At 32.1% G+C, this 26,353-nt stretch overlaps 2 protein-coding genes across 3 annotated transcripts in view; one reads left to right on the top strand and one right to left on the bottom strand.

Moving 5' to 3' along the window:
- LOC143042617 (kinase D-interacting substrate of 220 kDa-like) overlaps positions 1-18,649 on the bottom strand; it is a 44,330-nt gene extending 25,681 nt beyond the window's left edge. The window contains exons 1-7 of one of the 2 annotated variants that reach the window (XM_076215020.1): positions 18,527-18,649; positions 8,998-9,170; positions 7,336-7,434; positions 6,522-6,620; positions 5,916-6,014; positions 3,895-3,993; positions 1,443-1,541 (exon numbers count right to left, since the gene is read on the bottom strand). In XM_076215020.1, the coding sequence (XP_076071135.1) occupies positions 1,443-1,541; positions 3,895-3,993; positions 5,916-6,014; positions 6,522-6,620; positions 7,336-7,434; positions 8,998-9,156 (654 nt within the window). In that variant the 5' untranslated portion in view covers positions 9,157-9,170; positions 18,527-18,649. Of the gene's footprint in view, positions 1-1,442; positions 1,542-3,894; positions 3,994-5,915; positions 6,015-6,521; positions 6,621-7,335; positions 7,435-8,997; positions 9,171-10,512; positions 10,563-18,526 lie in introns of those variants that run through there. The other variant, XM_076215021.1, reaches the window with a different exon arrangement.
- LOC143043785 (uncharacterized) lies at positions 18,633-24,795 on the top strand. The gene is made up of 3 exons (XM_076215964.1): positions 18,633-18,757; positions 21,812-21,886; positions 23,913-24,795. Exons 1-3 carry the CDS (start codon positions 18,726-18,728, stop codon positions 24,793-24,795), a joined length of 990 nt encoding a protein of 329 aa, XP_076072079.1. The 5' UTR covers positions 18,633-18,725.
- Positions 24,796-26,353: the final 1,558 nt, after the last annotated feature.

Here is a 26,353-nt window from a genome sequence, read left to right as displayed (position 1 = left end):
ATTTTTTTTTATATAATTGAATTCCCTTTTCAAAAAAATATTTCTCCATTTCTCTATTAAACTATTTTTTGATACACAATATTTCTAAATATGCAAATGCAGATAAGCACCAAGTTTTCAGCAAGTTTTAGTGTATCAAAATAATTTGTTTTTAAAAAAGATATGGGAAAACTTGGACAGTTGTCTTATTGGTTATCACACCAAACCTCCTCTATTGTCATTATTTCTATGTTATTATTGTGAGATTTTACAGTGATATATATTGTTGTCTTTTTTAAAACAAGTGAAACTGCGAGCTACTGCTCACTGATGATACCCCCGCCGCAAGTGGATAATATTAATAGTGTAAAAATATGCAAGTGTTCAGTAAACAGGAAGTTGTCGAGTGATGAATCTGAAAACGCATCACACAGTATAGCTGACTTATAAAAATCCTGAAACCAAATTTCAGAAATCCTTGTATTGTAGTTCCTGAGAAAAATGTGACGAAAATTTTCAACTTGGCTATCATGTGTAAAATCATACAGGTGTTCGGTAAACAGGAAGTTGTCGAGTGATGAATCTGAAAACGCATCACACGGTATAGCTGACTTATCTAAATCCTGAAACCAAATTTCAGAAATCCTTGTATTGTAGTTCCTGAGAAAAATGTGACGAAAATTTTCAACTTGGCTATCATGTGTAAAATCAGACAAGTGTTCGGTAAACAGGAAGTTGTCAAGTGATGAATCTGAAAACGCATCACACCGTATAGCTGACATATATAAATGTTGATACCAAATTACAGAAAGGGTGGATGTGTAGTTCCTGAGAAAAATGTGACGAAAGTTTTATGGGACGGACTGACTGACGGACGGACTGATGGACGGACGGACTGACAGACAGAGGTAAAACAGTATACCCCCCCTTTTTTAAAGCGGGGGTATAACTACCTCTACTGTTTTTTTTTTGAAAAATGCTTAATTTTTATTGAAATCCGGAAGTTTGTTCAATTTTTTTTAACACCACTCTGATTTTTTGCTGACCTTTTCTGTCTTTTTTGTACAGTTTATTCATGAATATTTTGATTGTCAGACATTTTTACATGAAAGGTAATTTTTTGAGGAGGGGAAAGAAACGGAAACAATGATGGTACTTTATATACTGAAAACCATGTGTGTTACAAACACCGTGATTCTAATTAGAAACTGGGATCTCAAAAGTTCTTTCATTATATCAAAATAATAACATGAATACCAAATTTACACACATTACTACTGATGCCATCACTGTTCTGGAAAAATGGAGGAATTTTTAGTAATTTTTTTTAAATTGGTAATTTTTTTTAGGGGTAAAAGACGTATTTCTGATGTAATTTGAGGCAAAGAACATCAATGGCTTATTAATTTGATGATCATTCTATCAAACTCATTTGTACTGACATAAACCATGCATAAACTAACCATTCCAACAACATCTACACTGGCCCCAGCCTCTAACAGACTTTCTACCATCTCTAAGTTCCCTCTCCTACAGGCCCAGATCAGTGGTGTCGTACCATACTGAAATAATACAAATATATGTTATACAAAATAAACAAACTTTCTACCATCCCCAAGTTCCCTCTCCTACAGGCCCAGATCAGTGGTGTCGTACCATACTGAAATAACACAAATAATACACTCATAATAAAATAACATCAATATCTAAACTGGCCCCTGACTCAGACGTTCTCCAATCTTTAAAACAACTTATCATCTTGTCTCTTGTGAAGAGTTGTCTCATTGGCAATCATACCACATCTCTTTTTAAGGTCTTTCCCCTACGTGAGGAAAGACCTTATTGTTTTTCTAAAGTTTTTTCTTTTTTTTCTTCAAACATTTTTTTGGCATGGCCTCCCCACGTTTCTTTCAAAGTTATCAAGACCAAATATGGACCATCGATAGACCTCATCATGAGGTGTTACCAGATGACCCTGTTAAGGATTTCATCATCCCCTTTATAAGTTATCTCCCTTTTATTGTTTTTTTTTTCAATATGGCCCCCTCTCGTTGTTTTTAAAGATATCATTACCTTATTTGGACGATAGGTAGATTTCATCATGATGTATTACAGTATGAGGCTGTGTAGGATTTCATCATCCATTTTGAGAGTTATATCCCCTTGAAACATTTCTTTATTTGCATTTTTCTTAAAAAGTTTTTGAGATAGAATCGATTTCAAAATGGCAGCATGTACAAGAACAGATGGCAATGTTAATAAACATAAACAATTATTTTGCTATCAACCCTTGTAAGGAGTTATTTTTCTTGACAAATTATACACAATTTTTGAAAATTTGTATTTTGAGAACCAGAAGTTGTAGAGACTTGGGACCCTCACCAACAATCTTAAATTCATGTGACCTTTAATTTGCATCCAAGGTCAAAGGTCACAGAGTGCAAAAAAAAAAAAAAATAACGCTGCAATTTCAAGCTTGCATATTAAGAAAACGTTAAGAGTTTGCTGCATACATACTGCGTATGTTATTGTAATGTTCCTTTTGACGGGCTCTACATTTTATACATCAAGCTAAAAAAATGTCCGACCGTCTGTTCAAAAGTTATGACGGGATGATTTTTAAAAGTATAGAATTGTGTGTATATCTTTTTAATGGTAACAGATATCAACCTACTATAAACTGCAAAAATGGTCAGTAGTTTAAGACCTTCAATTTGAGGTCAATGTCAGGTCATGAAGAAATTTAACCTTGACCTTTAAAGTCTACTATGACCCTGACCATGTAACATTTGAAAGGTCAAGTGGTCCTGAGTTGAATGGTAGTAGTCTCATGTCTCTACTACATTCGGTTCTCAAGTTTGGTATTGCATCATATATTTGATGATTCAATGTGACCTTGTTGAACTTTGGAATTGTCCCAATTTTGTTTTTACAATGTTGTCCATGTATCATTTAACAGATTGGAGATATTTATTGTCATTTTAGAGGTAATGCAGTTTGAAATTTTGCAAGCAGAGGCATGTATTTTTGAATCGACAACAGCTTACAACCTGAAATTTTCAGAAATTGAAGAGTTTAACATGGTTATACATTTGACAAATTACCAAAAACTTTCAATTAAAACAAGAAAAAAAATCAATTTGAAATTGTCATCTTTTACATTGACTTTGCAAGTTTCATAAGTTCTATTTATATAATTAAAATTACATCATTTTTTGAACTTGGCTGGTCACCATGTATATCAAATTGAACGTCTAAATGAGCTTTACTCAAAAATGAAAATTTCAAGCTCCTTTTTCATCCCAGTGGGAAGGGTGGGGTCATTTAGTGCCAAAAATCAAATTTCTCAGATGGTTAGGTTGTTGCATATCAAATGAAAGTCCATAAAGCGTTCATTTCAAATATCAAAATGACATTCCAAAAAAATGGGTTAGGTGGGGTCATTGAGTGCAAAACATAAATTTTCTTTGAAGATAAGGTTGTTGTATATCAAATGAAAGGTCATTACGTGTACATTTCCAATATCAAATTCCTGTCCTCCAAAAAAAAAGATTCAGAAGGTATGCTTGTCGTATACCACATGACAGGTGGTAACAAGTACATTACGAAAACATCACTTTTACCGGAAAGACCTTTCAATTGTTTTACAAACAATTGAGATACTAATTTATTTTCACATTTACAGTAACTCTCTTGGGAACAGTTCAATAATTCAATTTCATGATTTTAGGACGTAACCTGCTCACCAGTTTTTTTCCCTGATCTTCCATAAAATTCAAATTTACTATTAGTGAATATATCTTCATCATATATTGATCATGAAATAAGTGACATTTTTCTATTCTCAGAACTTGGCTTATTTCTGAATGGATAACTGCACCTGAAGAAAATACAATCTTGACCTTGACTTCTCACCTTATCAGAAGCATTAACCTTTGCCCCTTTCTGTATCAGGTACTTGCCAACTTCATTATGCCCTCTGCCAGCAGCCCAAGCCAAACATGACATGCCAAACTGAAAAGTAAACAAATATTTGTTTTTATTCAAGCATAGTAATTATAATTTAAAAATACTGCTCCTTTGCTTTTTTTTTTACATGGCATGGGTGTGTAGTGATTTTATTTAATGAATTAATCGATCAAAACACTGTCTCTTCTCTTTATTATGAAATATATCTCTAAATAAACAAAACATTGAAAAAGAAAACATGTTTTTTCCCTTTGATATTGATGGCATATCATGCATTTGTTTGGTAGTCTTCTGTCAATTTTGTTTAGCATGTCAGTGGTTCTCTTCCAACACCCTTAATATTTTAACCCGCCACTTTCTGTATGTATGGGCCTTTCCCAAGTCAGAGCCTGTTATTCAGTGGTTGTTGTTTGTTGCTGTGTTCCTTATTTGTTTTTCCTCATTTTTTTTCTGCTCATTAATTAGGCTGATAGTTTTCTCATTTGAATTGTTTTACATTTGTCATTTAGGGGCCTTTAATAGCTGATTATGCAATATGGACTTTGCTCATTGCTGAAGGCTGTATGGGGACCTATAGTTGTTAATTTCTGTGTCATTTGGTTCTTTGTGGAGAGTTGTCTCATTGACAATCATACCACAGCTTCTTTTTTATATTAATTCCTCAACACATAAAACTGGCTGCCACTAAATAGTCAATAGTGTTGAAAGTGGCACTCAACCTCAAATATATATCAACCAATAAATTTGGTTGAAATTTTGTCTTGACATGCTTAACATAATTGATGAATTGAAATATAATTTCTGGTTTTATTGTGTTCTTTGATTGCGTATAATATCTCTTTTTATTCAACAATTAGTTTTTAGTTCATCACCATCTTGACGAATTAACCCTTAGACTGCTGCATTCATTTCTATTGTACTTTTGTGTATTGCTGAATAAAATTTTGATCACTGATGAAATAAACATGTTCACTTACAATTGCTGTATCTTTGTAAATATTGAATATTCATCAATAAAAGTTATATAAAAAAGTATTGTTAGATTATGTATTTTTTATTTATTTTATTTTTGTTTGAGTCTCTGGTCATTTTTTACCTGTACAGGTGCAAATAGAGGTAAACAAAGGTAAACTTATTTTTTTCATGTTTTATTAACGAATCCATCAATGTAAAAGTATCCATGACTTCAAAATTGAACCAATATATAAAAATCTCTTTTATGAATTAGTTCCATTGTGATTATCAAAAAAAAAAAGTTTCTTTTAGAACCAACAGCCTTTTTGATGCAAATATTTTCCGGTATTTTCCTCCGACCTTCACTGCGCCGACTTTTACTTCCATGTACAAAATATATTTATACGACAAGTTCATTGTTATAGCTTTCATCAATAAATAATCTTGACAAACTTAAAGTTCGGATCTATCGATGTCAGTCAATATTGATTCACATTTGAAAGGCGAAATGATAAACATCGCAACTCCTGTTTCATGTCATCCATTTTGGACAAGGTCTGGGAATCCCGGTGGTTCTCGCTTTAAAAGTCTTCTGTTCGCAGTTTTGATAGAATATTTCTATTTCCATCTATTATATCTTCTGTTCTCATCCAAATCCTTTTTATCGGCCGCGGCTGTTAAATTGTTATCATTGAAATACTTCTGAACGTGTTGGCCATTTCTCCAAATAATATCCGCCATTTTGTCACTTTTTTCATCAAAAATTTTCACTTTCGGTTTTATCGCTTATACCTGATTTAAAGTCAAGAGACACTCGAAAGAACGCAGATTTTTAACCAATCAGAATCCATACAAGTCGAAACTGCCGCAATCTCATGAATATTGAAATATCTGAGTTCTAAAATAAAATCACTATCAATATTTTCTAAAAAAAAAATGAAAAATCTGTGTTCAATGTTACAAAAAAGCTTCTATATATTGTTAACATCTGAATGATTCAGATTTCTGCTCACCTCTGCCTTGACATTGAAGTTAGCTCCCCTTTCAATCAGTTCCTGCACAACAAGGTTCTTTCCTTTATAACAGGCCCACATCAGTGAAGTCCAGCCACTCTAAAAACATAATTGTGAAAAAGATTAAAATAATATCCACATTTTAAAAACTGCATAAATATCATAAATATGATCAAACAAAATATTCATAGTTCAGAGGGAAACTATGTGCAAACTAGACTGCATATGTGTTGACGTACTAATCCTACCCCAACAATTCAAAGTATTGCAAACAAGAAGTAGGTATCAATTGAATCAAATATAATTTCCGAGTGTGCAATATTCTCGCTATGTTGAAGACCCATTGATGGCCTTCGGCTGTTTTCTGCTTCTCCCAATCTCCATTCTCAATTTTATAAGGGTAAACCTGTATGACATTTAACTTCTTAGGTTTCCTGTGCGGCCTCCTTGATCCAATCAATAACTATCATTCAAACTGGCATTGTTTACCTTTTGAAAAGCAGAGATATCCGATTTAAGAAAATTTTAATGATTTATACCATATCTCTATGTTCAATGTCTGCTTCTCTCTCTAATAATTCTATCACCACTTCAAGGTGACCTTACCATATCTCTATGTTCAATGTCTGCTCCTCTCTCTAATAATTCTATCACCACTTCAAGGTGACCTTCTTTTGCAGCACACAGCAGGGCACACCATTTCTCCTGGAATTAGAAAACAAATTGGGGTAAAAATTAATAATAATTGTAATTCAACAGTCTGCACCGTTAACCACTAGTCCGATGACCCAGACTAGTAAATATTGATTCGGAGTTTCAGACTAGTGAAATTTTCAAAATTTTATATAGTCATAAAGGGACAAGTTCTGGTATTTAGATTCTGGACTAGTAGATGTAAAAGTCGCAGACTGATTCATTATTACATATCTATGCATTCATCAATTTCTAAATTTTATCATAAGGCCAAAATAAAAAATATATGACTGTGTGGTTCCAATAAGATCCTTGAAAAACTAAATGGTACATTTTTGTAGGTAGGCATTTTATCCTTTTTTTAATCGTTAAAATCCTGAAAAAAATTGTGCATTCATAGATTCCTGTATTATACACATCCTTGCTGAAAGGTTGCCATTTTCTATATGTTATGTTGTAAAATAAACAAACATGTTAAGTTGTTACTCCATATTGTTGCATTCTCTTAAGAATTACTTGCATTAAAAGCCATAGATGCTTCCAATGAAAATTCAGATGATAAAAGTATGCGAATTTAATTATTGGAATTCACATTCCCCAAAATGGGATTGTTCAAAATTTATTTTGCAGAATTAAACAAGATTATTCTTGGGTAGGGGGTTTAAACTATGTTAACAACTTAACTTACTTTTGGGCTCATATGAGCTAATCATATAAAAATACCTACACTATCTACAGCGTTAGGATCTACATCGGCATCTAGTAATTCACGGACTATATTTATCTCCCCTAGTTCACAGGCTAACATTAAAAAGGTCTGTCCATTCTGAAAGTAAAACATAATTGTGTAGCTGCAACATATAACACAAATGTTGTTTTTTTCTTTATTTCTTTATAGGCTTCTACTTCTATATTACGATAATAATATTATTACCCTATACAATTGTCCCTGTTCCTGTTCGAGTTCAGCAATTTTCCAAGTGAAAAAGGGCCATAACTCCAGAACTGAAAATGACTCACTGCTCAAATTCATATTTTGTCTGTGTGTAACAGATGCATTGTTTACTTGTTTCGTAAAATTTGAATGAAAAAACTTAAGTTACATGTAAGAGTGAAACAAAAGATTTGCAAATTTCCCCCCCAAGTTAAAAAGGGCCATACATTGTCACTCTATAACAGTAAGTTTTGGTTATAAACATTGTGTATGATCATGTCAGAGTTTTATACAATTTCTATGAGGAAAATCTAAGTTAGAGTACGGAAACAAGACAATTTGCAATTTTCCAAGTTATAAAGGAACACAACTGTAGAACAGTAGTTGACTAACTGCCTAAATTCAAATTCAGTGCAAGATTTGGTTCTTAGCTATGTGTATGGCGAAGTAAATATAAATATAATGTGTCATCCAACCCTTTGTCTGGAATACCACTTAGAAAATTAAAAAATATTTTCTTTTTATATGGCAAATGCATTTTGCAAGGTCTACACCTTATTAACCTGAGATAGAGTGATAAACAGTAGGCTATAAACATGTCACCTAAAGAAAACAGTTTCATAAACAAATACTATTAATGTATCTTGAATTGTAAATAATTCTTATCAAAAGCAAGCCCAGCATGAAATTATTATTTTCCATACCTACAAGAATTATGAGGTTATAAAATGAACACTTTATCAATGATAAAGCATATCAATACCGGAATTGTGACTTTCATCGATCAAAAATATTTGTTTATGAGAATTAAGTGATCAAAAGTTGTACAATTTACGATTTTAAAGATTAAAAGAGTATAATCCTGCCTTGCAGTTGTAGTTAAAAGTTTGTTTGCCCTATGACTGCTATTATTCTCAGATTTGGCAATATTCAATATATTCTCTAGATCATATCAGTAGTCAAACCTACATGGGGATTTCCATGTCTTGATTTGGACAACGGTTGTTTTATTTCGTTGGACACTTAAATCCGTGGATACAGTCATCCATGAAAACCATGAAAATTGGTTCCCCACGAATAAAAGTACTTTCACAGTAGATTGAAAGCTTAATTGAAAGCTGTCTATGCTCATTGTTGAAGGCGGTAAGGTGACCTATAGTTATTAGTTTCTGTGTCATTTGGTCTTTTGTGGAGAGTTGTCTCATTGACAATCATACCACATCTTCTTTTTTATAATTGTACTTCTTTACATTGCTCTTACTTGAACTTGTACCATAATGTCCTACCACAGAGAAGTTTATATAATTACCTGTCCAAAAAATATAAAATCTGAAGTCAAAATTTCGGTAATGTGAAAATAGTCTATTGAGATTAAGTCCAGAATATTTTGTTGCTTACATGTTATCACGGTTATTATAAGCATGCATATTGAGTACAAGTACAACAATTTCCTACCTCGTCTCTCTCCTCAAGGTTAATGTTGCCATTTTCCAAGAGTGTAACCGAGGCAGATAGATCTCCTCTCCGTATACTGTCCCATAACATCTGTGTTTTTAATGTTCCCATGATGTGCCGATCCTTCAAGTTAAATATCTGTTCTATGTGTACAGGCATAGGTCTACATCATTCTGTAATGAGAGATTCTATCAACATGATGAATCAGTTTTAAGTCAAAGTGTTAACAAATCTGTAGGTATGCATCATTGGGTTTTACATGTTTTAAAATGTGTGATAATAGATACAAGAATGTGTCCATAGTACACAGATGCCCTGCATGCAATATCATTTTATATATTCATGATCAGTGTACCATGTAATTGAGGTCAAAATTCTAATTTAGCATTACAATTAGAAAGATCATATTATAGAAAACATAGGTACTTAGTTAATACTAGCTGATTGGACTTTAACTTCATCCAAAAACTACCTTGACAAAAAACTTTAATCTGAAGCGGGAAAAACAGATGAATGAACAAACGGACGCACAGACTGAAAAAAATAATGCCCCTATGTGGGGCCTAAAAATAAAGTTCAAATGTATAAAAATTTAAATTTGACAGACTGCTCAATCAACATGATCAAGATTATATAATACTAAATTCAGTATTGTACCATAAGGCCATAAAAAAGAATAGGTTTGTTTGCCCAAACCCTACCTACCCAGAAAAAAGCTGTCTACTCAAATTCTTTTCTTGTCCTGATTTGAAAAAGTTTTTTTTTAATCAGATAGACATGAAGACTAATTTACATCCGATACTTCAATTTCTTAAAAAAAAATGAAAAAAAAAAATGCCTACCTACCTACACACTGTCTCAACCTTGGGTAGGGTTTGGACAAACCAAAATATTTTTAATTGTGGCCTAAGGAACATAGTAATTACATACATTGTTGACTGACAGACATCAATGGCAACCACACAAGCATTAAGACATGCTATTAAATAAATCTACTGTAGTGAAACAAAAAGCTAAATATTTATGACTAAATTTGCAGAAAAAAGTTTACATAAATTTACAACCACCATGATTCAAATCTTCATTCAATCATTGTCAATTGCATCATGCATGTTATGTACATTGTCAATTTCTTTTTATAAATTTATGAAAATTATCCTCAACATGTTCACATTTAGTTTTTTTTTGACAATGTTTGAGATTTGAAATTAAAATTTGAAAAGAAACAACATGAATAATGTAACTTTCTTACACATGTTTTCCAATTTTTACATTTATATGAGAGGGGGTAGGAGGGGTCATGATCCCGAAATCCCGGGCTTAAAAACACGAAATCCTGAGGTCCCGAAATTCAAAAAAAAGAATTCCCGGATCCCGAAAGGGTCAATCCCAAAATCCCGAGCTTAAAAACACCCGATCCCGGAGTCCCGATAAAGGTCCTATCCCCCCTCATATATATCAAAATTAAAATTTAGAAAATCCTTAATTGTATAAATATATAAAATGAAACTGAACCTTTTCACTGAAAAACTTCCTCTGGTCTACCTTTCAGTATTACATGGTAAGAAATTCCAACAAGTTTGTATGTCTCACTAAAATGACCTGCTTATTATATAGCCACAACATTTAAGACGATATTTGGTCAAATAGTATTATAAGGTATCAATCTATCATGGATGGTCAACATTAAACTTTTTTCTATTATTATACTATGTTTACATCATCATGTATCAATAAGATTGTTATCTACTCAAATCCATCCGCAAACAAAATTTTGAATATTTTACATTCATTGACCGCTAGTCTCTTTAAATTATTTGAAGACAGTATCTTTCAACTCATGACCTTTACAAAAACTGTCTTGACTATTAAATGGACATGACTTTTAAACATGTTTAATAGTAAAACAAATGGCTTAAAACTATAAAATTATCTGCTTTTATTACCACATCTGAATTTTTTTCAAAAAGAAATCCCCTGATGAATTATAGTTAACACATTGTCATGATCATGTTTATTACATGTAGCTATAGAGTGCCCACACATGGAATGCTCAATAAAACCTGATACACAGAATACACTTTTCTTGTGAGTCCCTTTATTAGGCTAATTGAACATGATAAATAATTAAACTTTTTTTTTAGAAATTGTTGTTTAAAGTCATAACAAATCTCAAATTAACTAGGTGTGTCAAAGTGACACGAATGGCCTCGTCCCAAAAAGTTGAAAAATCTGCAATTTCAATTTAAACGCATGTGGACACAAACAAGATGGTAGCCTCACATATCAAAAATCAGCTCAAAATCTGGAGGGGAATAGAGAAAAAATCTGTATAACTGATTTTCAATAATTTATCAAAGTCCAAAGCCCGTAATTTCAGCGAAAAATAAGTGGAGCGGAACGAAACTTAAGCTTGACCTATAACTCATTATGGTTAACTTACATACCAAAAAATCAGCCCAATATCTTAAGGCATTTAGAAAAAAAGTCCATTTAACTGTGATTTTCAACAATTTCTCAAAGTCCAAAGCCCGTAATTTCGGCAAAATTTAGTGGAGCAGAACGAAACTTAAACTTGATCTGTAACTCATCATGGTTAACCTACATACAAAAAATCAGCCCGATATCTGAAATCGTTTAGAAAAAATTTATGTATAACTGTGATTTTCAACAACTTCTCAAAGTCCAAAGCCCGTAATTTTGGCAAAAATTAGTGGAGCGGAACAAAACTTAAACTTGATCTGAAACTCATCATAGTTAACTCACATATCAAAAATCAGCCCAATATCTGAAGGCTTTTAGAAAAAAGATCCGTATAACTGTGATTTTCAACAATTTCTCAAAGTCCAAAGCCCGTAATTTCAACAAAAATTAGTGGAGCGGAACGAAACTTAAACTTGATCTGTAACTACTCATGGTTAACTCACATACCAAAAATCAGCCTAATATCTGAAGGCGTTTAGAAAAAACTCTGCATAATGGTTTGTTGCGGAATGACAGAAAGATGGCACCGACAACTTTGTTGGGGGCCATAAAAAATATAACGCATATGTTTTTTTAAAACTCAATGATTGGATAGTTTTCATTATAAAACTTATGTAAATATACTTTTTTCTGAAGAAAATTCTTTAATTTGTTCATATTTAGAAGAAGTTTACTTTATTTTAATTGCTTCCTTCTTATGCAAAGTGACCTCAGTGTGACCCATCTCATAAAATTCCAGTGATCACAATACGCATGGATGTCCTTAAAATAAACTATAATCTGATTGTACATGTTAAACACGTGCTCATTATCCATGCTTTTTTGTTGATTGCTGACAAACAGGTGACAATCGTTAAACTTCGGCTTCAAAACCCTAACTTTAATTATCTGCTATATTTTCACAACAACACTGACCGATTGAAAAAACAATTGACGATTATACAAAATTTATGCGAAAAAAATGATAAAATCGTGCACAAAAGACTAAGTTTATCAGTCAGGGGCCTTACTTAAATGAGTGATTTTCTAAATCACTGATTTAAGTAACATTATTTCCATAAAGGACTCAGGGTTGGCAAAAACCCGGGTTTTATGAGTATTGCCCAGCCCAGTGGGAAATACTGGGAAAACCTGGGTTTTACTTAGTTTTAGTGGGTAATACTGGGCAATAGTGGGTAATATAAAATACTGGTCTGAATTTTATAGAGGATTCAGTGATCAAACACAAATTTTATACATTTGAGATATATATATATATATATAACCTTTTTTGTTTGTCTGGATTGGTAAAACTGTAAATCATAAAGCAAAAACCTTTTTTTTAAATAAATATAACTCCTATTAAGAATAAACAATTACATGTAAGAAAAAGTACATTTAAATAATGTATATGTACTGTCACTAATTAGTAAGTAATTATTCAGATTAGAATGCAGATTTGTTTATGTAACAATAATCAGCCCTTTCAATTCTATAAGTATTAATGGCATGACATTATAGTATATATACCAATACACATAATTAACAGCGCCTGGTGATGTTTTATAGCCTGACCGGTTTCGGTCCGAAAAGGACCTTCATCAGAGGCAGAATGATGGATTAATGTTTGCACCCTATTTATATAGATATGGTAACCGGCGGTTGAGTTAACCGGCGGTTGAGTTATCCAGCAGTTCAGATTTAACTGGCGGTTTGTTTAACCGGCGGTTGAGTTAACCAGTTAATACCAGTATTAATGGCATGACCCCTTAAGGTGTTTATTTAGCAATATGACAAATGTATAAATGTAAAACATTTGAAATTAACAATTCACTTAAACATTGCAATATTTTTTTTCTTCAAAGTATGGATTATTGAAACAATGCTTGGTAATTAACAAGGTTTCCTTAAATGTGCAAATCTTGTATCTGTCTACATAGAAGGGAATGAAATTGAATTTTTCATTCTTTTAGAAATGACTGTCAATGGTTATCTGTATACATGTAAAAGGTATATATTTAGCTGTTATACTATAAAACTACACCAAGACTTTACTATTTTATGTTAAAATAAGCTTAAAAAATCATATTGCCCAGTAATGCCCAGTATTCCCCATTTCTGGGAGTATTGCCCAGCCCGGGAAAACCCGGGTTTTCCCACCTGGGAATTCCCAGGCGGGTAATACTTTGCCAACCCTGATAAAGGTTGGAAGTAAGAGTTGTCTTTCTTTAATAATCACCTATTTAAGTAGTACAGATTAATCACTAGAACAAGTGATTTAATTTTACTTGAGCTTTAAATATAGAATACTAACATGATCATACCTCAATTTCCTTCCCAATAATCACTTCTTTAATTAAAAGTATCATTATTTTAATAACCCCCACTAATTTCAACACCCCAAACAGTAAAAAATTTTCAGGAACAGTAGAATTTTATTACATAATCTGAAAGATGAAACCTTGAACTTTACAGGAAAAATACTCCAACTGCTGGGAAAAATCTGTTAAGAAAGTATCAGTTCATTATGTAAAGCCATTATTATAGCATTTTTTCAACTAAAATAGATAAATGATAGCATTAAAGGCATAAACCTTGCTACATAAAAGAAGCAAAAAGTTCATTTTTTTCAATTTTATTAATAAAAAGATATTATTTAAACCTATGTGTTTAAACATGTTAAAATTTTGGTAAAACTACAAAATCACAATATGTGACAAAATTTCAAATTTGATAATCAAATAAGTGATTGAAAATTTAAAAATCACTTATTTCAATAAGTCCCCTGACTGTTTATGATGTTTGTATCCTTTGGTTCAAGAATTTGAATAACATTATTTTTCACCGGTCACTCGTTTCATATGACTTTAATAATTCATTGTGATCATTAGATAATAACAAAATAGTTGTAACCATGAAATTTATCACAATAGACCCCTAACACATGCATGCGACAAAAAAATACTGTCCAAAATGCATCAACCTCGATCATGTCTACCAAGAGAATATCATTTTAACAAAGTTATGTGACTTTATAATCATAGCTGTTTCAGTGGCGGATCCCGGGGGGTGGGGGGTGTGTTCGGATCGTATTAGACCCCCCTTTTTTTTGGCCGATCAATGCATTTGAATGGGAGTATATAGTTGGAACCCCCCCTTTTTAAAATGGCTAGATCCGCCACTGTGTTTATACATAAAATAGAGGATAAACTAAACAATCTGGCTTTACTTTAATATCAGTTTTGCCCTTACATGCCTTACATAGAAATTTACCTCTACACAGTTTCTGTCATAAATAAAAAGTTTAACATTGAAAATTAACTGATAAAAACTTGTCAATAAAAAATAATAAGTTTCTCCTCATCTACATTTATATCTACATGTAAGTCTGTTATACTCACATAATGGTAGGATTCCAACATTTTTTCATCTAAAAACCTTTATTTAAAGTTTTAAATGCATGAGAATGATGAGTGACCTAACACAGAAATGAAATACCATCTAAATCTAAAGTTCAAATTGCATGTCGGATGTAGTAAAGAGTAAATTTATGCATGCCTAGTTTTACAATGTAAATTTTACATGGTTTTGACGAATGTGAACACTGATTCGACCTAATAAACTAGTCATTTTATCGCTTTTTTGAAATATTATTAAATATATCATTTGTACTTCATTAGTTTTAGTATATATATCATGAATATTAATTTATGCAAATTGGTAATGATTTACAACAAGTATCTTAATCATGAAGTATAATACATTTTTGTACATGAAATAGCTTATGCTTGTTGCATAAATTTGATAAGTAGTAGGTGTAAAAAAAATTCACCTCAAAAGTAAAAAAATAACGATCTGCAAATTTTCTGTTCTACATGTTCTAGATACATGAGGAGGACATCAACGTTCTGAAATGCTTTTAAAACATTTTCCTCACCTAATACATTGTAATACTAGATTAAATGTAAGTGAACTGAGAAATAATGCTTTATGTCAGGACATAATATCATATCAATATCTGTCAAACTTGAACAAACAATATATTTAGGGACATCATTTTCAGAATTCTGATTTTAATGTCTGTCAATTCTGCTCAGATAATTTTTTATGTGATCTGTTTTTCAAACCACTTTACCAGTTCATAAATATGAAACAATTAATATATAGAACAAACAATGAAATTAAAAGAAGAAATCTGTGTGACATTACAGGCACTTAACGTCCTAAGTGTTTAAGGAAAAATACAAAAATCAACTGACCTATTTATCAGATGTGTCCTACAACATGTACAATGTCATAGAAAAGTTATCTTCCAAAAATTAATAACAATTCCTATGACCCTCTTAAATTCAGTGTCACTAACAAAGATAAACTGACAACTTACCTGTTCAAATAAATTTTAATCACAGAAACTTAATATCCTAGTATAACAACTGCACTACATGCTAAAGTTTCTCGTACATTGTATGTACAATTAAATGTCACATGTGGTCCCTTATATTGCAGAAACTACTGCAAGTCATATTGTCATATATATACATGATAAAGGAAGATGTGGTGTGAGTGCCAATGAGACAACTCTCCATCCAAAAAAAAATTTATAAAAATAAACCATTATAGGTCAATGTACGACCTTCAACACGAAGCCTTGGCTCACACTGAACAACAAGCTATAAAGGGCCCCAAAATTACTAGTGTAAAACCATTCAAACAAGAAAACCAACGGTTTTATGACTGTATGTAAAATTTACAAGCATTTGTTTGAGGAAGTTAAGAGAATCCAAACCAATTTTGGGACAAAGACAGTTGAACAAGGTTAGCTATGTTCAAAATGATGTTATCAAGGTTGCATAATAAAACTTTTAAACTTTTTAAGGTGTGTAACCATAAAATATGTTACTTTTTGTATCTAATTTGAATTCCTTTAACTTTGTCAGTAACAATAATTGTGGATTAGAAATATGTTATTTTCATTGAAATATATTATTTTGCAGTTTAATTGGTTTATATCTCATATTATTTTGCAGTTTTTAATTTAGACCAAAGTCTGCATACAAAACTTTAGAAAATTTGTATTTTCAAAGACTATTTCAAGATATGGTTGGCCTAAACCACCAAAATCCACGAAAAATATGTTTATCTACAAATAGCAATGAATCCACAGTATACAGCATGGGCGGATTTAGGCGGGGGTGTGCGCTCCCCCTAAAATTTGCAAAGCATGGGTTGTCTTCAAACTTTTTTAAGTATCAGAAGAGACCATTCCATCTTTTTGAACAATTCAAAGTATATAAAACAGTCAGTTTAATCATGTTAATAGAATCAACGTGATAACTAATTAACTGACCTACGATTTATTCAAGTTCTATAAATATTATATACTTCAAAGAAATGTGTCAAAAGCGGAGCTGTCTATGTGAGATTCTTTCTTACATGTAATGTCCTTAATGAAAGATATATAGAAATACTGTTTCAAGCGAAATGTTAGTTTATAATTTGTTTCTCTGTGTCTTTATATATTTTTTACATGCAACCTGAAAGTTTGCCGAATTATGTAATGTATTAAATGAATGGGATCCCCAGAAAATAAACATAACTACGTAAATGCATCTCATTCTGATTTTAATGGTTTGTGGTGAACACAGTAAATATGAAGTCTGGTACGACCTCCGAAAATAAAAAAAAAAAGTAAAAACAGATACTATGAAAGAACAATTAAAAATCACGGAGAAAAGTATAAATTTTTGTTTTGCAAAATCTAATACTAGTATTGGTCAAGGTGAGCTGTCTATCTCAACTCTTTACATTTCCATCGTCTTAAGCAAGCTGATGTTATGGAGTGTTAGAGTAATTTTTTAGTGAACCGGTTTCATTTCACATTATTGAAACCATGTATTGTAATGAGTCATGCTTGTCTATATAACACCACTCTTTGTAATAAGTCATGCTTGGCTTTAATTGGCTTAGACAACTACCAGCACCATGTCTTTCAATGATAAGTTGAGATATGTATTACCTGGTTTTGCTATACAGATAATTTTACAACAAGTGCTGGTGTCTTGGTTTTAGATTGGCTTGCATTGGAACGCAAAATCAAAATAAAATGTTCGCATGATCTTCTGTTTTTTGGGCTGCAGCTTTATAACTGTAGCTTTATAAACTCATATGTGCAATATGAATATCTCAGTGTGTTAGTAAGGGGTGTTTGAAAATTGTTGTAGATTTTTCTAATTTTTAGGAGATTTTTGCCATCATAACTCTAAGGTTCTTCGCGGAACAGGAACATATTGTTTTACCTCTGTCCGTCCATCCATAAGTCAGTCTTTAGTGATTGTAGATTGTTGGCAGGGTAGATTTAGGCTTCTGCTTGAAACTTTTTAACATTTCTCGCTAATTTTACCTCACAATAGTTCGAAATACCTACATTGCACCCCTTTAGAAGAATATTTCAATAATTTTACCTCAAACCTCGCTCCCCTCGGCGAATATAAAACTATGCGCCCCCCCCCCCCCTAATCGTAAATCCTGGATCCGCCACTGTACAGTTTGTATTTACGAAGACATTGACCTTTTGCATGTAACTGCATGTAACTGCTAACAGATGTCATGGTATTTATTGTTGTGCTGAACATTGACCTCTATCATTCTTCTCTTCATGAGAGTGCTTATATTAAATTCAAGTGTTATTCGGTTATTACAAGTGTTATTCGGATATTAACAGTGTTATTCGGTCATTCGACAATGTTCGAGGTACCGCTCATCAGCTCATGACATGCATTAATGATTCTCATTGCCACTGTAAATGTGTTTGGGTAACTGTATGCCAGAAAAACGGGCACTTGTTTCTATCCACGGGAATGTCAACTACATGGTCACAGTTAAGTCGACCTTCCCAAGGACATATTGCATTTATGAGGGACAAAAATAAAGACCATGGTGGAGAGACAAGTGATGATCATGATCAGCTGATGGCTGTGTCTGTGGACAGTAGTCACTTTTGACTTTAGACCCTGAAAAATGCTGATTTTCATGAAATAAAATGTGGAACATTTAAGTTTAACTTTACCCTTCTAAGTCAGCTGTTTTTCTTACAACCTTCGCTATGAATCAGGTTGTTCTAATGAAATTTACATCACATGAACTAACCATCCAAGCTTCTGAATCAACTGACTTCGCGGCTGCGCTTTGAAGCGTGTCGAACGTCACTTCCGTCAACAAAAGCAGGTGCTTTCGTTTTGTACTCAAAATTCATAAATTTACAGAAAATGGAAGATTCCAACGAGGATGAACTTGATAGGTAGACAATTTACATAAATGAAATTGCTAAACCGCTTCGTGCTTTAGAGTTCTGCCATACATTTGTTAAAAGGGTAGAAAAATAATGAAAGAGTGCACTAAAATAGGCACAACGCTGGATTATAAACGAAATAAATCCGAGTTCAAAATATTATTCAATAATTATGTATTGTGTGGTCAAATTAAAATAATCAATCATTGTTAATATATTGCTATAAATGACAATTTCCAAAATAGAGATTACTACATCAAAATGAAAATGAGATATAGGTAGTACTTCATTTGCCACAGCGGCTTAACCCGGGTTATCCCAGTCGACGCTTCCAGTATAGGCACAGTCGCTTCATTGGCTGTAAAATCAGCCGCCGTCGGAAATAGGCATACGACGCCCTCGCCGGTCTTCACTCACTGGCAAGCAATCAGCCGATCATAAAAGTATGGCGGGAGGCGCAATTTTAGATAAATTGTTGGAATTTGAAAGGTGCAGATTGATTTTTTTTTTCAATCAGACTATATTATATGATACTGCATTGGTCCACTATGACGGTGATAAATTGCCATGCTATATTTTTATTTTCATATTTTTATAAAATTATCTCGGAGAAACCTTTTGATGGTGAAAAAGACCTCAGAAAAAAGATTGCATTTTAAAAACATATACATGTATTTTTTATTAACATATTAATTTTTTTATATTCCCTAGCTTATAAGAAAGCAAAAAAGTATAAATTTGAACTTCTGTCGCCATCTTTAAATCAGCCGGTTCCACTCGTTTTATTTTCAGCCATATTTAACCCGGTCACGTGATAGGGCAAACCGGGCATAGCCCAACCTAGAACAAATGAAGCAGCCCCTAAATGTTCCAAATCACAGGCTCCTCTGGCTTTTGCAAGTTTTGACCCATTCTTTCACACTTTTGACACAGCTCTTCATTGTGCAGCTCTCTGTGATTATGTTGATTAGGTACAGCATCATTTCTTCTCAATCTGTCCATGCTATACATCATTGAGGGATACCTACATACAAAATATTAATAAAAATCTTCAATTTTATTAAATTGCAGTCCTCTATCTATAAGACTGAAGCATTTGACTGCACTTTTAAATAGCAGTCTTAACCAGTCATTATATTTTTAAAATCACCATAAAGTATGTTAATGATTGTTTTTTATTTAGAACATCTGTATAACTTGTATTTCTTTTAATATGCAACCAAATTTTTTTGTGTTCCTTTTTTAATTGTTCATGAACATTAATAATGTGTGAACTGTTGATATTTATAGTCTTTTTTTCTTCACTGTGAACATGGTGAATACCACTGTCACTCTAATATAATTATAATCAATTTAACTATTGTCAGTTTATTGTCTTAATTTTGTATGCCATAACCATTTAATGTAAATGTGTTTGTGCTAATAAATATTGTCTATTGTCTACTGTCTATCAAACTATCCTTTTGGTGGAAGAGTGGATTAACTTTTTGGTTAAAGAGAGATAACTCTACATGTATATAATTTTTTTTTCTAAATTAGGTTCCCAGGGCTGGTAGTCCAAATAATTATGATGTCTGGCAAGGCTATTTTAAATATAAGTGTAACAAAATAAAGTATTTCACATGACATAAATACATTATGGTTTAAAATTTTAAAATATGTTAAAAAGAAATTAAGAGTTGCTTCTCAATTCTAAGATGTCAAATCACAGCCATGACAGCCATATCAGAGCCTTACACATATAAGAAAAATAAAGCATAACAATTATATTTAATATTAACAAAAAAGATGGGAATAAGTTCCTGATACAATGTACTAAAAATTTCAGCAGCAAAAAAATATTGATGGTGATGTAGTAACAGTTACTTAAAATAACAAAATATATTTCTTTTCTCTTTTCGTGACCTGAATATAGGCAAATTTTGAATTCTATTGATCATTTTCAGAAGAGATCTTGGGAAATAGCACTAACAATTATTTATCTTTTTATTAAAAATTCACATGGACGTTACATGTAACTAATTATGGTAATGAAATACGAAATAAATTTTCAAGAAGGGAGGATTGCCTCCCCTTAATCACCATGATCACTATAAAAGTGTATAAATTAAAGTATTAGATTAATCAGTTTATCTTGTATTTGTATAGGTTTTACCTTATAATATGTATAATGTCCAATACTTTTGTTCAAATGAAAATTTTGACATTTAAAAAATAAAATACATGCACTTTGAAAATGTTGAAGATAGATCTAAGACTATAGATAATCATATAAGATTGGCGGAACCAGGGGGTTGGGGTTCCAGGGGTTGGAACCCCCCTTTTTTTTTTTTGGCTAATCAATGCATTTGAATGGGGACATATAGTTGGAATCCCCCTTTGTCCTGGGTTGGGACCCCCCCCCCCCTCTTTTTAAAATGACTGGATCCGCCCCTGCCTATACTTACAAACTGGTAGGCTTTACAGTCATTTTGCTAAAGAAACCAATGGGATTAAAAAAGTAATTCATCATATTTAAACTACAACATGTACATGATGTACATGATGTACATTTGTACAAGATTATACATGTATGTATTTTGGAATGAAAATTGTTTTAGTACTCAAATTATGAAAAGAGTTTCAAACATTTTACTAGTGAAAGGCATGATCAGCGGTCACTTGTTTAACACTACTGCAGAATAAAGAAAAAAGATTACTCAAGTCAACACTTTACCTATTACTGTATGACTGTAAATTCAGAATTTATTGCGATGTTTTTATTATTGCGAAAAATGCAACAGGGTTATAATTGCAATAATTTAAACTCGCATTTTGAAATATTTCATACGAATAAAAAAGGATTTTCCTTAATATTGCAAAGATTTAAATCGCATTTGAGTCTAAAATGACAAAATCGCAATATAAGTGCACACAATAATTTCTGAATTTACAGTACACGAATTAGGTGGTTGCTTAAACATTAGTTAAGAATATATTCGTTAATTTTTAGTTTACAAAAAGGATTTCTAACTCTTATTATGCAGAACCAGTCAGCACCACACAATCTTCTTTCCATTGCAGATTAGCCAGGGAAGAACTTACAAAGGAGGCTAAAAGAGGAGCCGAGAGAGCCAGGGAGATAGGAGCATATGGATGGTAAGTTAACTTTCAAATGAAGTTCCAGTGGCAATGTAGGGCAATGTCAATGAGTCTGAATGAAAGAGCAATCTGAACAACATTGATAACTAAAGAAAAAGACTCAAAACACAAAAATCTATATTATCTATATATCCAGAGTTTCAGACCACAACAAAATTTCAACCGATTTCTCTTCCACCTATATCTTGACCAGGAGATAAAAAAAAATTATAAACCAAAAGATAAACTTTGATTGTTAGTCTTTGAGTTTGTAACTTGGCTAGCAGCAGACTAAAATATGATTGTAAGAAACATATGCAAATTAGTCATGTTAGTCTTGATTTCGTGATCACAGAATCCACATGTTCGTATTTAAAGATATATGTCATATGGTAATTATTGTAAAACAAAACTTCCAAATCAAGGGAGATAATTTATAACATTTGTCTGTTTTACATGCCATTTAAAATTGTAGAACTTTTTCTTCTTTTTTCTGCAATTATTTCTTGTTTCTTCTTCCCTGAACTGAAATTTTAACTTTATGCTATTGGAGGTTCGAGGGTACAAAATTCAGCAAAACTTTATTTTTCATTACAACTTTTATTTATTACACGTCTTTTAGTTGTTAATTTATGATATGGTACAAAAATCAACCAAACAAATCAATTCATTCTGGGCCCAGATGACTTTTAAAATGTTTATATCATTGAAAAAGCTCCAAATTATCTCCCTTTGGTGAAAAATTACATATTTTTGCATTGAAATTGAAATAACTTTTTTAACTTGATGGTGACCTATTTTTATTATTTTTTCTAAAAAAGCTGTTCTTAAACTAAACAATTGTAAAATTTAAGTGATTTCTGTAATCATGGTACATTGTAATTTAGTTCTTTTTTTATTTCGATATTACCTTTTTTTCTCCTATTACATGTATTAGTTCAACAGAAAGGTAGTACCTCAAGAAAATTGCATGCTTCTATTGAAGCAAGATTGTGAGCTTAAATGAACAGTGAAGCCATATTTTTATTTTATTTTCTATTACTGATATATTAAGTATTATAGAAAAAAAATAATCCTATATTTAAAAAAAAAGAAGATTTATAACCTCAAGCCCCCATAAGTCACAATCTAGATAAAGACAGTTTGAAAATTTATTTACCTAGGGTAGCGATAGCATAAGAAGATATGGCACGAGAAGTCTGAAATTGTTCTGACCTCACCTTCAAGACCTTTTTAACCGGATTTTTGTGACAAAAATGTCGGTTATTGATTTGGGGATGTACAGCGGGCTGGCGGCCGGGCGGGCGGCAATCAAATGTTGTCCGTGCATTAACTCATGAACCATTCAACCAAAGCTTTTAAAATTTTAATGTGTTGTTACTGACAACTAAATGAAGGTCAAGTTCAATAATGGCGATTTTGTCTTTTACCTTTCAGGAGTTATGGTTCTTGAAAGATTGAAAAATGGAGTTTCCAGTCATATCCGTGCATTTACGCATGAACTGTTCTTCCAAAGCTTCCCAAATTTTAATATGTTGTTACTGATGACAAAATGAAGGTCAAGTTCAATTATGACGATTTTGACTTTTACCGTTCAGGAACTATGGTTCTTGAAAGATTGAAAAATGGTGTTTCCAGTCGTGTCCGTGCATTTTCTCATGAACCATTCAACCAAAGCTTTTGAAATTTTTATATGTTGTTACTGATGACAAAATAGAGGTCAAGTTCAATAATGACTTTTACCGTTCAGGAGTTATGGTTCTTGAAAGATCGTAAAATGGCGTTTCCATTCACGTTGTTACATTTACTCATAAACCATTCAATCTAAGTTTTTCAAATTTTAATATGTTGATACTGATGACAAAATGGACGTCAAATTTGATATTGACGATTCTCTTTCATCATTCGTCAGTAGTGGTTCTTGTGATATTGCCAGGACACAAATAAATGTTAATAAATCCGGTTTGCTGTCGTTGTATTATCCTTAAAAGAAAAACTTTACCATACTATTACAAGTAGCAATAATCTTCTTTTCTCTTTAAAGGGTAAAGAGACAAGGAGCTTCAACTGACAAGAAATTTCTAGGAAATGTTTTAGTCAGTACTCTCAGATCCAATAAGAGAAAGCCTTCACGAGATCATGATCACAGATCCCATAGAAGGAAATATGTAGATAAAAAAACCAGTTATGACCGTTCCCGTCACAGTTATCATCAACAACATCATCCACCAAAGTTAATAAACGGTGGATATTTTCGTTACAACGACCAAAGAAAATATTCTCATACTGAAAATGGGAAAAATGAAGAAAAAGGAACTTCAGAGAAACATGAAAGGAAGAGTGACAAAGATGGTTCTCTGGAAGATAAACAAACTATGTCTTTATCTGATAGACTAAAGGACAGAGAGAAAGAAGGAATGAAAGAAGAGAAAAGTAGTGAACATGATAAAACATACCCTAAAGAATTGCATAAAGATCATAAAAAAGATTTTAAGAATGAAAAAAGTAGGGATGGTAAGAAAGATCGTGAGAAAAAGACAGCAAAAGAAAGAAAGAAGAAAGAAAAAAGTGTGGAAGAAGAGGCACAGTATATTCATTCAGATGAAGAAAAAGTAACAATAACATGTGACAACTCTGATAGTGATCTCATCTCAGAAAAAGCATATCACAAGGACACAAGTCAAGGTCATCGTAAAAGGAATATTTCAAGTAAAAGTGAAGAAGAGAGCTTGCTTGAAGATATTAAGAAACGTAAAGACAGTGATGACGACAAAAATCCTCAGGAAAAAATTATTGAAATTTTTGCAGACTATTTAATTGAAAAAAAGCAGAAAAAGAAGAAACTTAAGCATAAAAGTCACAAAGCTAAACATAAACACAAAAAACACAACCATGATAAACATGATAAACATGATAAAGATTCTTGACTGATTGTTTTCATATAAAAAGATCTTTGTTAATACCACATTGAAAAATGTGTTTGTTTTCTGTCAAGCCATGAATATAAAAAAAATGATATGTACATGATGTAAGGATGCTATGATTTTAGAAGTGGTGCCGTTATTAATTATCAACAGACTTTATATTTTAGAAGGTAGAAGATGAGGATGATTACCCTTATTTGGTTCCAATCTGTAGATATGAGAAGATGTGGTATGAGTGCCAATGAGAGGACTCTCATCCAAGTCACAATTTGTTAAAGTAAACCATTATAGGCCAAGGTATGGTCTTCAACACAAATTTCAAGCTGTAAAGGGCCCAAAAAAGAACTAGTGTGAAACCATTCAAACAGGAAAACCAACATTGTAATATATATTTGAAAAATTAGAAAAGAGAAACATTAATGAACATGATGAACCACATCTACAAATGACAACTTCTGAACTCAGGTTCCTGGCATACTTTACATTATTTTCATGGATCTTTGCAAAGTTTATGTCATTTTGGTTTTAAAGATAGCATTTACTTTATTCATGATCAGTCGTGCAGGTGAGACATAGATATGCCAAGGAGTTACAAGGTTAAGTGAGATATGTTAGGATTCACAAAAAATCTGTACAAATTGTAATTTGTACAGCATTACATTTTGTACACAACATATATATGTATATATACATACAAGACACGGTAGACTTTTGATTACCCAAATAGATAAACAATACTTGACCTCATAGTCAGTACAAGATAGATGATGATAGATTCAAAGTCATAAGTTTTTCATTTGACTGCATACATACTAGATCTGTTAAGTATGCCTTGAAGATTATTGACAAAGGATTAATAAATTGTGAGGGTAGTTTTTAACACCAAAAAAGTATTCAACATTTTAAAGAACGTTTTACTATTAACAATAACCACAATAAACCTATTTCTCGTATCAAACATAAACTAAAAGAACTAGCCAAGAAATTTGTTTTTGTCCCGGCCGATAAAGCTGCTAATAATGTTATTATTGTTTGAAGTAAATTTTACATTGAGGTTCTGAAAAAAGAAATCACCAATTCACCAACATTCCAACTGACTCCATTTTCAGAAAACGACATCTGTAACATACATAAACTTTTAGCTACCGCTTTACAAGCAGAGCCAAATACAATGAAAGTCCCAACTATGTATTGGCGTCCGAAGCTACACAAAACACCTACAAATATAGATTTATTTCGTCTTCAAGCCATTGTTCCACTACTAAATTGTCTATTTTTCTTACCAGCACACTTGGTACAATTAAAAACCTGATAATAAATTGTTCAAATAAGGCCTTCGAAAATAGTGGAATTAATTACTTTTGGAGTGTCAAGAACTCATTGGAAGTACTTGATAAATTGCATGCTTATATTGGTGATTTTGATTCTGTTCAAAGTTTTGATTTTTCTACCCTGTATACCACATTGCCTCACATTCTCATTAAGAAAAAAATCACACACCTAATTAAATGGGCATTTAAAAAGTCAGAATGTGAATATATATGTTCAAACTCTTTTAGGT

This window comes from Mytilus galloprovincialis, chromosome 8 (assembly GCF_965363235.1).
Source record: "Mytilus galloprovincialis chromosome 8, xbMytGall1.hap1.1, whole genome shotgun sequence".
In the NCBI taxonomy this organism is placed as follows: Eukaryota; Metazoa; Mollusca; class Bivalvia; order Mytilida; family Mytilidae; genus Mytilus; species Mytilus galloprovincialis.
Note: the sequence above shows the minus strand (reverse complement) of the source record. Positions and strands in the feature narration are given on the sequence as shown.